The 15,701-nt window shown below is 32.2% G+C and overlaps 1 protein-coding gene across 3 annotated transcripts; it reads right to left on the bottom strand.

The window, feature by feature from the left end:
• LOC109347729 lies at positions 3,126–9,438 on the bottom strand. Of its 3 annotated transcripts, XM_019587750.1 has the most exons (11): positions 9,244–9,438; positions 8,949–9,052; positions 8,007–8,297; positions 7,580–7,814; positions 7,331–7,500; positions 6,733–6,875; positions 6,427–6,604; positions 5,764–6,343; positions 5,463–5,575; positions 4,592–4,835; positions 3,149–3,479 (listed from the first exon to the last, which is right to left on the bottom strand). In XM_019587750.1, the coding sequence occupies exons 3-11, from the start codon at positions 8,195–8,197 to the stop codon at positions 3,252–3,254; spliced, it is 2,082 nt and encodes a 693-aa protein (XP_019443295.1). In that variant the 5' UTR covers positions 8,198–8,297; positions 8,949–9,052; positions 9,244–9,438; the 3' UTR covers positions 3,149–3,251. The 3 variants fall into 3 exon arrangements, with proteins under 3 accessions (XP_019443297.1, XP_019443295.1, XP_019443298.1); XM_019587752.1 differs by lacking the exon at positions 8,949–9,052 and having other exon boundaries at positions 3,126–3,479; XM_019587753.1 differs by lacking the exons at positions 8,949–9,052; positions 9,244–9,438 and having other exon boundaries at positions 7,975–8,087.

The following is a 15,701-nucleotide window of genomic DNA, read 5'->3' as shown; positions in this document are numbered from 1 at the left end:
AGCAGTATATCGCACATTATTTTATAAATTTTGACTTTAAAATAAAAATAATGAAGATGCATATATATATATATATAAATAAATAAATAAATAAATGTATTCTTTTACTAATAATGTATAAATATTAAAGTCATCTAAAAATATCAATGCTTTCTTTCATAAGGTTCAATAGTTTCTTTTGCCCCTCACATAAAACAAATTAGAAGGAGATTGGTAGGAGTAGTATTTCACAATGTTGTAAAAACTGGTATGTCTGCGAGTTCCATTGGTGTATTGGTCTTAATATTAATATGATAAAACAATTATATTGGTCATCTAAACATACATATAAAAAATGATCAGAATCGGTCATATCAATTGGTTTTCAATAGAATCATATCAGACATATCGATCATTTCTCATTTAAAATTAATGTTTTAATATGACTTAATTTTTTTACCAAAATATTAATATGGATGGTCCTACATATAACTAATATATTTGTTTATACTTTTAAAACATGATATATCTTCAAGTTACACATTTTATATTAATTTTTTAATATTAATATTAGTATAATATACATATATTTGATGACTAGTACGGAAATATTACTCTTTTGATGATTACAACATACATAAACAAACCGTTGAAAATGCCTAAAGAAGCCGAATTGAAAGTACCTAACTTCTCTTTACTCACTTTGCACCTTAGGAATGTTTTAATGTTGTATGTACTTAATATTTTTTAACTATTTGTTAATATGAGTCTAAATTCAAAAACTAACATGATATTATTTTAGTGGTATAAGATCTAAGGTTTTATTATATCTTTAAATAAAAAGATAAGTGGTTTGATTCTTGAGAATTATCCTTGGTAAAAGATATATTCATGTATCCCAAAAATATTAGTTTCTTATGTATAGGGTAAAAGAATATTATTAGTTATACCCGTACACAAAAATGGTTAAGAATATCATTCATTATTTAATTCAATTAGTTATATTGTCAATATTATTTTAGTAAATAGATTGAATTTTTTATTTGGCAAGTATAATTTTTTTAATCTATTTACTAAAATAATCTTTACACCGTTGAATTAAGTAATGAATAATATTCTTGACCACTTTTTTATAGACAATGCTAATAAGTTATTTTAAAAAATGAGGTGAACTTATATTAAATGAAGTGAACTCATATTAATAAACCTCCTTTAAAATATAAGTTTAATATTGTAAAATTAGCAAAACATATTTACTAATATATTTTTTATTTATCTTTCTTTAATATTGTAATGTACAAATTAAAAAATTAAAAACGTCTATTTATATTAAGTTTATTTAACTTTTAATCTTTTTTTATTTCTATCTCTACATAATAATTATATTTATTTGTTTCTACTTATTATCTTTATTATTAATTAGGTAGATGTCGAGTTTTAGAATTAGTAATTTTTTTAAAGAGACCAGTAAATAATTTTTTTTTTTTTGATTGAAACATTAGTCGAAGTGTAAGACTTATATTGCATTAGGTTAAAGGTTTAATACATGAAAACAATATCTTTTGTTATAAGAAATCCGACTTATTAAAAAATACAAGTAAAAAAAAACCTTTGTAATAGATGATTTTGATAAATGAATCGATTATGAACGTGAAGTTGTTTTTTTAAGAACATCAGTATGAAATTTCACGAACTATCCATCACTTTTTTATACCTATACAAATCTCCTATTTTTTATATTTCATTATATTGACCACCTCTACATGATAAATAAGTGTAATATTTTAAACAAAAAAATATGACAAATGCAATTAAGTTAAACAAAACAGGATATATTATAGACACAAGTCTAAATAATATACAAATCAATGTATCTTTATTATTTTTGGTTCGTTATGATATATTACAAAAGCGATTTAAACTATATCTCTTTAAAAAATTTGACGCATTCTGTAACAAAAAATAATAAATATACATTGATTTATATATTATTTGGACTTGTCTCCATAATATGTTTTGTTTAACTTAATTGCATTTATCATATTTTTTCTTTAAAAGATTACACTTATTTTTCATGCAGTGGTGGTCAGTGTAAAAAAACGAGGGATGGTTTGGGTAATTTCACTAAAACTCAGGGGTGTCAGTGTAATTTCACTAAAACTCAGAGGTGTCAGTGTAATTTTCACTAAAACTCAGGGGGTGTCAGTGTAATGTACTCTTTTTTTAATATATTAAAATGTTTCTAAGCACAAAGCAAAAATCAAATTGCGAGCATATATATACTAGTTTCCATTGATGAAAATGAAGTTAACTCGTGTTTTGTGTTGGTGCCATTAGTACTAGATCCTCCAGTAAATCCTTACATGGCATACTTGCTGGTATTTTTGCAACCGAACTCATTGGAGTTTATGTGCTCGGGTCAGTCATTGTCAAACTACTCAAATTCATTATTCTTCTCTCATAATATGAGAAGTTCCTTGGAAGGGTTAATGAGTTTCGTGAGTATTGATTATGTTGAAGTTGGAATTTTTCCCTGTTTAGTTCCGTAGATTTGTAATTCAGAACATTAAAGAAAGATATAGTTTTCATGTTACTAGATATATCATGATCCTTTCTTTGTTAGCTTTTTGGAACATTTTGACATGTTTTATGGGTCATCTTTGTTGTTAGGACATCATGAATTCAACTTGAATTATGAACCATGATTGCAAAATTAGTGAAGAAATATAATATTTGTTGTAAAAGAAAGGGAAAAAAGCAATTAAATATTTAAATGATAAATTTATGAAAAATATCAATGATTTGCATTATATACATATTGATCAATTATAAGAACAAAACATCAAAAAATTTCTATCATCCCTGCCTTTGAATGCGAAAGTAATCGAGAAAAATCTTCCTACAAATTCTTCCATAAAAAGCATTTGTTTAATTTTGCTATCCATTTTTCAAGCATAAATCATATTTCTCAATATAAGAGTCACATTTAGTTTTTGAATCATATTCAGAAGCAAAACATGGGTTAAATTTTTGGAGCTAAACAATATATCTCATATTTGTTTGTGCCAAAACATCATTCTAAGACCATATTACCATAGAATCACCCTTTCAATTCACCTATTTGATGTTAAAATTTAAGAGAGTGCTGATATAATAATATTCCAAGCACTTTTGGAAGAAGATATTCATTTTATACACTTTAAAGCATCTATTTATAAGACAAACAGTATTCAAGATAAACATGTACATAACTTCACAATAAATAACACCAATCATTTTTTCTTCTTTTCCTCTTTATCTCTTTCAAGTATAACAGGAGCTGCTGGTATGCTGAACCACCATTCCCTCAATCTCCTTGTACATTTCTCTGTGCTAGCTTTCCTTAGAGGGGAATACTTTGTAAATATCTCCAAGAACAGTATCAGAGTTATGTACTTTGCTGGTAAGAAAACCAGAATCAATGCTGTTGATAGAAGAACAAATGCTAACTTCTCTGTGGCCTGATTATCATATAAAGGGACCAAGTATTACAATTTGTGACAGAATAGAATTATGCTTCCTAATATCACTTTGGGAGCACACAACTCATGAGGGGTATGTGTTAGAATTAGTGCAAATGTGCAGAAAAATTCTAATCAGTAATCAGATAGTGAAAATTGTGCAGATGTGAGTTGATGCATGTAAGCTTATATATAGTAATAACATTGTTGTGTTGAATAAACTACTCGAATAATACCAACAAGACATTGGTCTAGTGGTGTAAGACACCACTAGATCCCCAGAAGGACCAAAAAGTCAAGGATTCCATTCCTGAGAGCGACACTTGTTGGAAGGGGCAGCTACACACCCCGAAAGGGATTAGTTCCTTACTCATAAGGTGAGGGAATACGTTTGGTAGTACCAAACTACTCAAATAATTTTCCAAGTTCCATACCAGGGTATTTGGTAGGGTGAAAGTGTAAATATATACAGAAAATGAGGTGAACCCAACTGTAATTAGATGGTGAAAATCTAAGTCGGATAGATAGAGGAACCAGTATCGATACAAGCACAAGGTAGAACAAAATTTCAAAAACTAAGGTACTTGTGCTGTATGGTACCACAGTCTATATTATATACAAATATTCAAACAATAAGTAACTAAATTACAAGATAAAATCAATTTTCATAATATTATATTTACAAGTTTTTTACAAACTCCATAAAAGAAATTCAAGAAAACAAATATACAAAGAATGCCCATGATTTGAAGGGAGTCAAGTAGTAGTTTGTTTCATTTGTTAGAATATAAAAAACTAAGCATCGTGATTTTTTTCGCAAGGAGTGATGAGTACTCGAGTATATCAGGTACATACATATTCATACTCATCAAGTGGGTATTGGGTAAGTACTCATGTTTATCCAGAAAGTATCGGTGACAATGGGGTAAGAGAACCATTTAGGAGTACGGAGTACCCATGCTGGCCATGCATCATATGTAAATACCATTCAGATGTGAGATGATGTGTATGTAAGTACATGTATGTAACATTGTTGTAATGACTAAACTTCTAAAATATTTTTCTATGAAGTGCATCGAAATACAAGTTAGAAGCAGGAAATGAAAGAAAACCTGAGGGAAAATGGACAGTAGCAAGCCTCGGAACTTGAGCAGAATTATGTTACCATCCTGTATGGCTTGTTCAGCTTGAGAGACAACATTCTGAACAGCTAAAAGCTGTTCCATTGTATTCATTGGTGGAGGGACTATTACTTTAACTTCAGCAACAGGACCACCTAGGTTAAAATATCGTGTAATTATCATAAAAGCTGAAAAGAACGTAAGTACCAATGCCACTGCATAGCCAACCCAACCCCTGCAATGATAAGCATGCAAATATGTTTAGAGAGAACTTAATGTTTTAAATATTTGTGGTTATCAAATGTAATGGATTGATTAACATTAGGAAGTCAAAATGGCATTTTTAAATTGAGAAAATAAAAACCGGCAATGGTGATCACTAGACCGAACTGTATAGACAAGAAAACATAAGACCAGGTCTGTCTGTGGCTTGCAATTTGCACGTAAATAAAACTATTGGAGAGAATAAGGAAGGATGTACAACATTAAGTTTCCAGATATACTTACAAGGGAAATGAACTTGATTAATGAAATGTTACAGTTTTATCTTCCATACAATTATGATTGAAACTTTCCTGGATATAAACCGAACTTATAGCCGCTTAACCTATAAGTGACTAGGATGCTGCATAACTACTTAAATGTTCACTGCTCATTATTCAAAACTTCTCTCATTACAATAGTAGTGTAGTACCCCCAGCTCAAATCAGCCAGAGTTTTTTCCCTCGAGATTAATTTTCTAATTTCTACAACATTTTCATAAATTCCGACTAAAAATAATAATTAAAAAAAGCTGCCCTCTCTCCCACCTCTCAACAAATAACAAGCCATCAAAATATTGATCAGTCTATAGAAGTTTTACCTGTAGATGATGTAACTGAAGAACAAGGAAAACCCGGCAGATTTCCATGGATCGTCCCAGTCTGCCAAAGACTTAAGAGACTTTCTAAGTTCATTTAGAGGAAAAAGTAATTCCTGAAATCAGTTGTAAATGATAAGTATTCAAATATCATAATTCAAGGAAGCAAAGATTATTATTGTAAATTTGGAATAAGAATATAGAATATAGTCCAATGTAGCTTCATAAATCTAAAATGCACGACCCTTGTGTTTTGACTAATGATCATCAACAATGTAAGCAAAAGCAGATAATAAAATAGTACCTTCATGACAGCCAAGTTAGTATCAATACCATCAACTTTAACACCTTCAACTGTCGCTCGGGCAGACACAACCTTTTTATAGTTGTTCTTCGATTCTTTAACTGCTCTTTCCAATGATGACTTTTCTCCAACAGATATTTCCCCTACGGCAATCCTGCTCTCATTTGAGTTGTTTGAACTTGTTCCAAATGCAAATCCTAAGTTGGAAACCATGTCCGTGGCCGAGATAGAATACATTCCACTTCCAGCCCTTGAATCATTGTCGCGGCCGGAATCCCTTAAGTTTGACATATTTGCAAGAGTTTCTAATATCAAGTCTCCACCTGGAAGCTGATCGCATAAATTAAACATGAGAAGAGCATCATATTGTATAGGGATTGAAGAACTAATATCTTGAATGGCTTGTAAACGCAAAACCCCTAAAACAGCCTTCCAAATTGCTTCATCGCGTGCAACCCCTTTCATTATATACTTGCTTATGAATTTGTGAACATTAAGAATCTCTTGAATGATAGCTAGCCAATAATCACGACGCGCATGACCTTTAAGCTCTGGAAATTCAAACACAGCAGGTTCTGATCTACAAGAGATTTTGGAAGTTGATAGCAAGTTAATTTTCATCAGTTATCCATTATCTATGAATATAATTATGAAATTCCTTACAATGATACTGAGCTATAATAGACTGCTTTATCAAAAAGTCGAGTACCCCACGGTCCAGTCAACTCAGGTTTAACGATTTGTTTTAGATCATCTGACAAATCATATCTTTTTGGTTTCTCAAATGATACAACTCGGTGTGCTTCGAAATAAAGTGAATGATCTGTCAGGATTAACCTTCCTGCATGCCACAAAGAAGGCTCACTAAAGGCCATAAGAATAAACAGTGCTTATTTCTATGTTAACAGCACGTATATATATTAGAGTTTGATGGTAACATATGTTATGTGCATTTTTTCACGCACTTACCAGGCCAAGCAGATGTTCCTACATGCTCAAGGACTGGCTGTGTGGTGACTGTTCCATCAATCTCAAGAATCTTCTCGCCTCTAGAGGATCTTATAGCAGAGAGGAGAGATGACTCTGAATTGCACTTCATTTTTTTTATAGCTCTATAAAGATTAAAAAACAAAATAAATATTATAAAATATAAATAGAGGTGTTACGCCAGTGTTCGATATATAACTATACAAATCCCTTTTACTGAATTATATTTCAAAATTGTTCCCTCTCTACCCCTTCCCCCTTTCATCTCGTTATAATTTCAATAGGCATCAAAGATACCATCCATATCCTTGTAAGCTACAGTTTCATCCCTCTTACATAATATTTTCATTTTTTTAACAAATAGAATTCTATGAAAAGATGCCAAAGGAGAGGGCAGTAATCAGTCTAAGTTGAGAAGAATTCTTATAGAAAATGGAGAATTCTATATGCTAAGTTCAGCACACCTACTTACAAATATGTCTCATGTCCTGCCCAAAGAAATGAAGAAAGGAGAGAAGAAAAAATAAACAATCAAACATACAGAAAATGCAGGAAATATGGCTTGCAAAAAGGTCGTCACCTTTCTAGACCACTGAGGTACTTGTCATAGACGGGAAACTGAAGGCGACCACCAGTTGACGAACTCAGCACCTCAAAAAGATGTTCACTAATGATGACATTGGCAATTATAGGAATTGCAGGAACTATTCGACAGAAAGCCTCTAAACCAACAGATACATCGTCATCGACCTACCAGAGATAGAGTATTAATATGAAGGATATGGTATTAAATATAACACAAACTATAGTATATACTCTGAAAACATACATTAGTTAACGGTTGGCTGGCAGCAGCAGGAGTCTCCCAAGCTAACATCATGTCAAATGTCAAGCGCCGGAATGTTTTATCAAAGAGATGACCTGTCATTCGTGTTGAAAGGGAAAGTGCCTTGAAACAACAATATTCCAAAAAGTTCCTTGCATATTGTGATGGATGCTTTATAGAATCAGAAGCCTCCCGGTTGAAGCTTTCTTGAAGCTCACTTGAAGATATCTTAAGGATTCTGCATTATTATTATTTTTTGTTACAGTTGAATAAACAATCAAAATGAACATCGTGTCAAACAAACAAATATGAAAGATCTAAAGCTACTTACTATTCAAACTAAATCAAACAAGAGTGAAAGTTTTTAAATTTGTAATGAAGCATTAATTGCTACGTACATGAGATAAGATGCCCAGAAGTGCACACTTACTTTGAGCACCTACGAACAACAAGGTTAGCAACAGCAGAGAGCTCAGATATCCAATTTTTTCCAGCAGAAGGTGAATTTTCTATGTCCTCAAGCTCTTCATCAAAGTAGCTCATCTTGCCAAGCAACCATTTAAATGATCCTTGTTTTACCAGACCTTCAATCATGGTTCTGGTTTTGCCTGCTACGGCCATTTCCTTTCTCCACAAGTATTTTATCGAGTTGAAAAATAAGATACCCGATATATTCAATTTTTACTTAAAGCTTTCGTATTTACTGGAACATAAATGTTGCCTACAAAAAAACCACACCAAGATGAATCCTCAAAACCAAATAATCAAACTAAAAATCACAAAAGGCTCAACACATGCACTCCAATCAGCATGATACATTTCATTGATATTATAGTTTGTTCAGAGTGAGCAGACACACAGAAAACCCAGGCAGATAAGCATCAAAGGAGGTGTTTGATCTGTATAATTTTTCATTTTCAGTTTATATGTTTCCACCAATAATTACAAAATTGATTAATCTTGTAAAAATGAAATCAAGGTAGCATTTTTGCAAGGGTTTCGCTAAAAACATGAACGTTTTATATTAGAAAACTAAATACACTAACACTACTCCTTACCACTTCAACATCATTTCGAAATAAAAACATTCATTTTTTGCTCCTTAACCGTTTTTTTTGTAATTATAGTGAAAACATAAAAAAACAAAACAAGCCACCTAACACTTCTTACAATTTCTGAAACATTCCAAGAGTCATACAAAATTTTAGGATCAAAGCAAACACAATCATACTCCTTCCACTTGCACAAACCCATCATTAGATTATCATCATGATCCCAAATTGAAGCAAATGAAAAATTAGAAAGAAAGCACTGACACTGAATCAAAAATTTACCCCAAAATGCAGCACTGAGAAAAACCAAACTGGGGTACGTCAGAATACAGAAAAATCACAACTTTGGCAAATGGGGTGGCTTAAAATTGTGAGATTTTCCAAAAAAACCGAACACCGACTCGAATCATGTAGGGATTGTGAACTAACTCATTTCAAAAAATGGCAAAAATCGAAGAATAACAAAAGATAGAGCGACAAGTGCATAACTTGTATAAAGTAGTGTAACAATCTCTGAGTTTGGATCGAGAAAGATATGAGTGTTGGGTAAGCATAAATGAGAAAAGATAAAGAGAAGTTTCCCTTTTATGGAAAATGAAGTAATCGAGTTCTTACCTTTATTGGGACATAGTGATCAAAGAGCTTGAGCTTGGTGGTGTAGCAAATTCAATGAAAGTGCTTCTATCTTTGTTCTTTGCCCACTGTGTATTTTCTTCGTTCTCGTCTTGCTTATAGGGTTAACACGTACACACTGGTTCATTGGTTTCGTTTTCTGTTAATAAATAAACTCGGAACCAACGAGGTGTTTTGGTCTAGCAGTATACTAGATATTTCGGAGAGCAACATTTATTGCCACAAACTAATTAATTCCTTACCTAGCAATACAAGAGGAAGAGATCTCTGATTCCATTTTTTACTCAATTATTTATTTATTTATATTACATTTTTTTTAAATTAAGGAGTGTTCAAATTTAGACCAGTCCAACAATAAAACCGAAAACCGAACTAAAATAAATCGAAACTACAAAAAATCGAATGCATTTGGATCGTGTTGGACTTATTTTTTAAAGATCGATTGGTCTAGTCCGGATCTTAGTTTCACTTCTTGGATCTAAACCGATCCAGACCGGACTGAAATAATATATAAAGTTAAGTGTGTAATACTTTTAAGTATCTTCCAAACTTATTCTTAAATCTAAACTCCTATCTATATTTTATTTGTTATATTCTATAACACATACTTATATATATGTGTGTTATGTTTTTTGATACACTTTTTTTTAGAACTTAAACCAATCTCACACCCAAATAAAGAGGATTCAAGTGTTATTCTGATTAGGTGATTTATTATCAATTTTATTGTTGTAAAAGTATTATTATTATTAATCATCGGTGAAACATCATAACTGTTAAAATTACGTTGCAAGTGCTCATATTATTGTTATTGATATCTTGTTATTTTGTTGTCTTGTTATTATTGATATGTTGTTGTTGTTACTATTTTTTACTTTTATTATTATTGTCTTACTATTTATTACTATTTTATGATGTTGTTTACTTATACTATATTGCACACATTTTAATGTTGTTGAACATTATTTTTATTGTTATTTTATGCTTAATATTTAGTCATTTTTATGAGTTTTGAATGTAAGTGTAATTTCAATATTTTATAAAATAAAAAAATCGACCCAAACTGAACCAAAACTGCATATCATATTTGGATTGGATTGGATAGGACATCTTAATATAAACAGATCAGATCGGTCCAGACCACATGTTAATTACATGTTTGGATCAGATCATTTTTTGCCTAAAAACCGATCCAAATGGACCACAAAATCCCTAATTCAATTTTATGGACTAATAGTATAGTAGGGATATAATTTTATATTTTCAATTTCTATTTTCATTTATCATGTTCTTGTGCATATTTATTATCACAATAAATAAATAATATATATATATATATATATATATATATATATATATTTCATAAGTTATTGATTCTTTAATCATTTAACCATATGTATGTATATGCAAATGATTTTATAAAATATTGGCGTGCTTATCACATTTTATGTGTAAAATTATGTATTGATAAGAATAAGTAATGGATTTAATATGTATGCACCGACAGTATAAGTGTTTTTTTATATTGTCGGTAAATCTCTACCATTGATATATTAATTATCATTGACTTTCAAACAAAAGTATTACAAATCAATGGTAGATGATGAACTGAAAGTATAAAAAACTTTATACTTTCAGTACATATATTTTAAACTCATAAGTAATATCAAATAGATTCAAAAGTTAGTATAATGATATTTAAGAATTATGTAAGCCTTTATATTTACACCAGATTCACAAAATTCACTAAGGCTTTCTTTGGAAGTTAGGAGGGAAAGGAAAGGAGAGAGATGAGAGGGTAAAGAGGGGGAAGGAAAGGAAGGAGAAGGGAGGACAAATCCAACTAAACCCCTCCCTTGTTTCGGAGTATGGAATTTAGATTGGAGGGGATGAAGGGTTAATGTAATACAAAAATACTATTTTACCCCTCTTCCTCCTTTAAAAAATCAATAGTATGTTATGTATTATATGTTATAGAATAATACTAATAAGGGTAGTTAGGTAATTTAGCTCATTTGGCTTATTTTCCTCCCATAACACCCTAATTTGGGGGAACTAGGTATTTTGGCATTTGGAGGGTTTGAGGGGGTTTGAAAAATCCTTCAAAACCCTCCCCTCTCATCCACTAAACTCCCAAACAAGGGAATCCCTCTCCTAAACCCTCATTCCTTCCCTCCCCCTCCAAAATGATACTCCCAAACACACCCTAAACATTTAAAGGGGAGAAGCCTTATACAACACGACACATCAATGCAATTGAAGTTTTGGACAATGGTTTTTGAGTTGGTAAAAGATAGGATAAATATACATCACCTAATAAATATTCTCAAAACATTTATCAAAGATAAATGATTTTTAATGTTTTATGTATTTACAAACTAATTGAGCATAAAATAATTAGAGAAATGAAGAATCAATACTTGTAACTTAGAACTTGTGATACATATCCTATTGCATGCTTATGCTTCTAGAGTATAAAATAATGAGTAATGTTATATTCTCATAAAAAATTTCCTTTAAATCCTCATATCCGTAAGAAAGTGACATATTCCAGTTTCTAATGGGTATGAAGATTTGTAGGAGAATATATCATTTTCCTAGAATAATTTATTTGCCTTAAAACTTGTTTTTGATTTCATTTTGATTAATGAATTTCCTATCTTAAAAACAGTCTCTTTGTGCTTATGAGAGATAAGATTGTTTACATTTACCTCTCTAGATCTTACTAAGTTATAATTTTGGACATTGGGTCGTTCTTTAAATGCAACCACACTATTCCAAATCGATAAAGTGTTACAAAAATGTGTGTCCAGATTGTGTCCACTATAGGAGAATCCAATACTAGATAAGGATTGTGTTGGAAATCCTTCCTAATTGATGTGGAAGTAAGACCAATGAATCTTGGTAGATGAATCATTGAGTACATTCAATGATGGTTATTCTAAAGTCTTGGAATTATTCATTGACTCTTGAGAATTATGAAGTCTAACTTAGAAAGTTGGAGCAGCACTTTTCAAAGTGTCTCGAAAAGTATGACAACAATTAATCATTCACTATGTCTATATGATGGAGTCTTCTTATCCTTCACTATATATAGGGGACTTGTAAGGAAGAGATGTAACAAACAAGTGAGAAAGAACAACATAGAGAGAAAGTGAGAGAGTTTATATTCACTTAGTGTGAGATTTGTATTCTTACTGAGATACTAGAGAGAGTTTGTATTTCCATCCTTTTTGTAAGAGAGAGTCAAATATTGTAATCCTACTTTCTGTAATGGAGATAAGGGCGACAGAGATTGGGAGCTTTCAAATTGACAAGTTGTTGTAATGATTCGGAAGTATATTGATAGAAGTTTATTTGAGCATGTGTCCACATACACAAATGCTTATGAGTTATGGTTGAAACTTGAATATATGATTCAAAAGAAAACTCCCAGAAATAAAGCATTTCTTGTTAGAAGGTTGATGAAACTCGACTACAGAGATGGTCAGAGCATGATAGAACACTTGAATTCATTCAAGGGTTTTGTCAATCAATTGACAAAGATAGATATGAAGATAGATGATGAGCTGCAAGCACTTCTGCTACTGAGTTTGTTGCCTGAAAGTTGGGATACATTAGTGGTCACGTCAACAACTCAGTCCCTAGTGCGAAGGTCTCAATGGACACATTTTCCAATAGTCTATTAAATGAAAAATCCATAAGGAAAGAACAGAGTACATCCTTCCACTCTGAAGCAAATGTTGTGGAGAGACGTGGAAGAAGTGAAAATCATGGGATGAATGAATCTCGTGGAAGAAGCAAAAGCAAATTTTGAGATCATTCTCAATCTCACACGAGGTCAATAACATGCTATTATTGTAGTAAAGAAGGGCATATGAGATCTGAATGTAAGTTCCTAAAGAGAGACCAAAAAGTTGGAAATGTTCATGAAGATTTAGTTGATCCAAGGAAAAATGGTCATAAGTCTACCACATCTGTCGCCAAAAATGACGATGTTCTCCTCATTGGAGAAGACAATTACCTAAACGTTGCATATGGTGATTGTGCTTGGATCGTTGATTCTGGTGCTTCTTTCCATGTAAGTCCACATGAAAGTTTCTTCTCAAACTACAAGAAAGGTGATTATGGTACTATGGAAATGGGAAACCATGTCACTAGCAAGATTGTGGGAATTGGTGATATTATGTTGCTAACAGACACATAAGGAAAACTTTTATTGAAGGAGGTGAGACATGTTCCAGATATGCTTCTCAATCTTATCTCAACTGGTAAGTTAGATGATGTTGGTTTTGTAAGTCACTTTGGTGTTGGAAAGTGGAAACTAGCAAAAGGCAACCTAGTCATTGCGAGAGGCTCAAAGGAAGGATCTTTGTACATTATGCAAGGAGGAATTTGTTCTAGAGAAGCAAATGTTGCTACCGACTCCAAAGATCTTTGGCATAGGCAATTGGGGCACATGAGTGAGAAGGCACTTCAGATGTTCGCCAAAGACCACCTTCTAGGTATAAAAGGTCAAATGTTAGATTCATGTAGTAATTGTCTTTATGGTAAACAATACAGAGTCAATTTTCAGAGAACAGACTATCCCTCACAGAGAGATGAAGTACTTGAATTGGTATATTTAGACATTTGTATACCATCTGAAAGATCTCTTGGAGGAGCCTACTATGTTGTCATGTTCATAGATGATCACTCAAGAAGAGTATGGGTGTACTTATTGAAAAACAAAGATCAAGTATTATCAACATTCAAAGAGTTCTATGCACTAGTGGAGCGTGATACTAGGAAGAAGTTGAAGTGCCTGAAAGTAGAAAATAGTGGAGAGTATCATGGTCCATTTGAAGCCTATTACAAGACTTATGGTATTAGACTGGACAAGACACCACCAAAGACTCCTTAGTTGAATGGAGTAGTTGAGGGGATGAACCACACAATTCAAGAAAAGATCATATGCATGTTGCAAGATGCCAACCTCCCCAAGTCTTTCTAGGGTGAAGCAGTAAAGACTACAATGAATCTAATAAATCGGACACCTTCAAGATCCCTGAACGGAGAAATTCCAGAGGAAGTATGGTATAAGAAGAAGGCATCATTCGACCACCTGAGAGTATTCAGATGCAGAGCCTTTGTTCACATTCCAAAAGATGAGAGAAAGAAGTCAGATACTAAGACCAAAGATTGTATTTACCTTGGGTCCCCAAAGGATGGATTTGGATACAAATTGTGGGATCCGATAAACAAGAAAGTTATAAGAAGCAGAGATGTTGTATTCTTTGAGGATTAGAGGATCAAAGATGTTCAGAAGAAAAACCATTACAAGTCCAAAGTCCGCATTAATTTAGGGAGAGAGATTCCTTAACAGACAAATCCTAATCATCGGATAGATCAAGAATAGATAGACCAACAGACAAATCATGCTCACGCAGAACTTGACCAGATTAATGTAGATTCAGATTATGATGAAGTGTGGTAGACATACAAATCCACCAAGAACCCAAGCCAGTAGAGCATCAGATGCAAGTTGAATTGAGGCACTCCAGAAGAGGCAGAATACATTCTTCAAAGTATCATGAAGAAGAATATATCATATTAATAGATAATGGTGAACCTCAAGACTTCTCAAAATCTATGCAAACAACTAATAAAGAAGAGTGGATTAAAGCCAAGGAAAATGAGATGAACTCATTACATGAGAACCACACTTGTGATCTGGTGAGTTGTCCAAATGAAGAAATGCCTTGAAAAACAAATGGGTTTATAGGCTTAAAGTTGAAGAAGGAAGCTTAAGACTAAGGTACAAACTTGGATTATTGTGAAAGGACGCAATTAGAATAAATGAGTTGATTTTGATGAGATATTCTCATTAGTGGTGAAATATTCCTCCATAAGAGTAGCATTGGATCTAATAGCTAGCCTAGACTTAGAAGTTGAACAACTTGATGTCAAAACAACTTTCTTACATTGAGACATCAAAGAAGAAATCTACATGGAGCAACCAGAAGGTTATGAAAAACCAGGCAATGTGTAACACCGCAAATTTTACGATTTCGAATTATAAGATTTTATTAATATTTTTATTAATTATATATTCGAAAATGAATTTCTGGGAATTTTCGGTAAAGAATTAGACGAAACACTAGTTGAGTTTTAGTCTTGTAATTTTATTTCCTATTTTGTGGTAAATTTTGGTAATTTTTGGAGACAGTCGGTTCTGAACCACTGTCGGGGCCGAAATCCACCCGGTACGGCTCAAAAAGTGGTTTTTGAGTTCCGTAACTCGGAATCGAATTCCGATCGCACCGTTGGCTTCGTAATTTCATTTCGAGTCAGTATAGACCCTGAAGACACCCATACCTATTTTCTAAATATTTTTCATTCGGAATGCCGAAATCCGAAATTCTAATCGGATATTACGTTCGGACGATTTATAATATCCG

Source organism: Lupinus angustifolius, chromosome LG05 (genome assembly GCF_001865875.1).
Source record: "Lupinus angustifolius cultivar Tanjil chromosome LG05, LupAngTanjil_v1.0, whole genome shotgun sequence".
Taxonomy (NCBI): domain Eukaryota; kingdom Viridiplantae; phylum Streptophyta; class Magnoliopsida; order Fabales; family Fabaceae; genus Lupinus; species Lupinus angustifolius.
This window is presented reverse-complemented; position numbering and strand designations above follow the sequence as displayed.

Bases quoted from the DNA above. Each gene is read 5' to 3' on its own strand.
- LOC109347729 (XM_019587752.1), bottom strand. From the start codon at position 8,197: ATGGCCGTAGCAGGCAAAACCAGAACCATGATTGAAGGTCTGGTAAAA. The intron at 6,876-7,330 runs GTGACGACCTTT...TAATCTTTATAG, and splicing joins TACCTCAGTGGTCTAGAAAG to AGCTATAAAAAAAATGAAGT. The intron at 3,480-4,591 runs GTTTTCTTTCAT...TATGATAATCAG, and splicing joins TACTGTCCATTTTCCCTCAG to GCCACAGAGAAGTTAGCATT.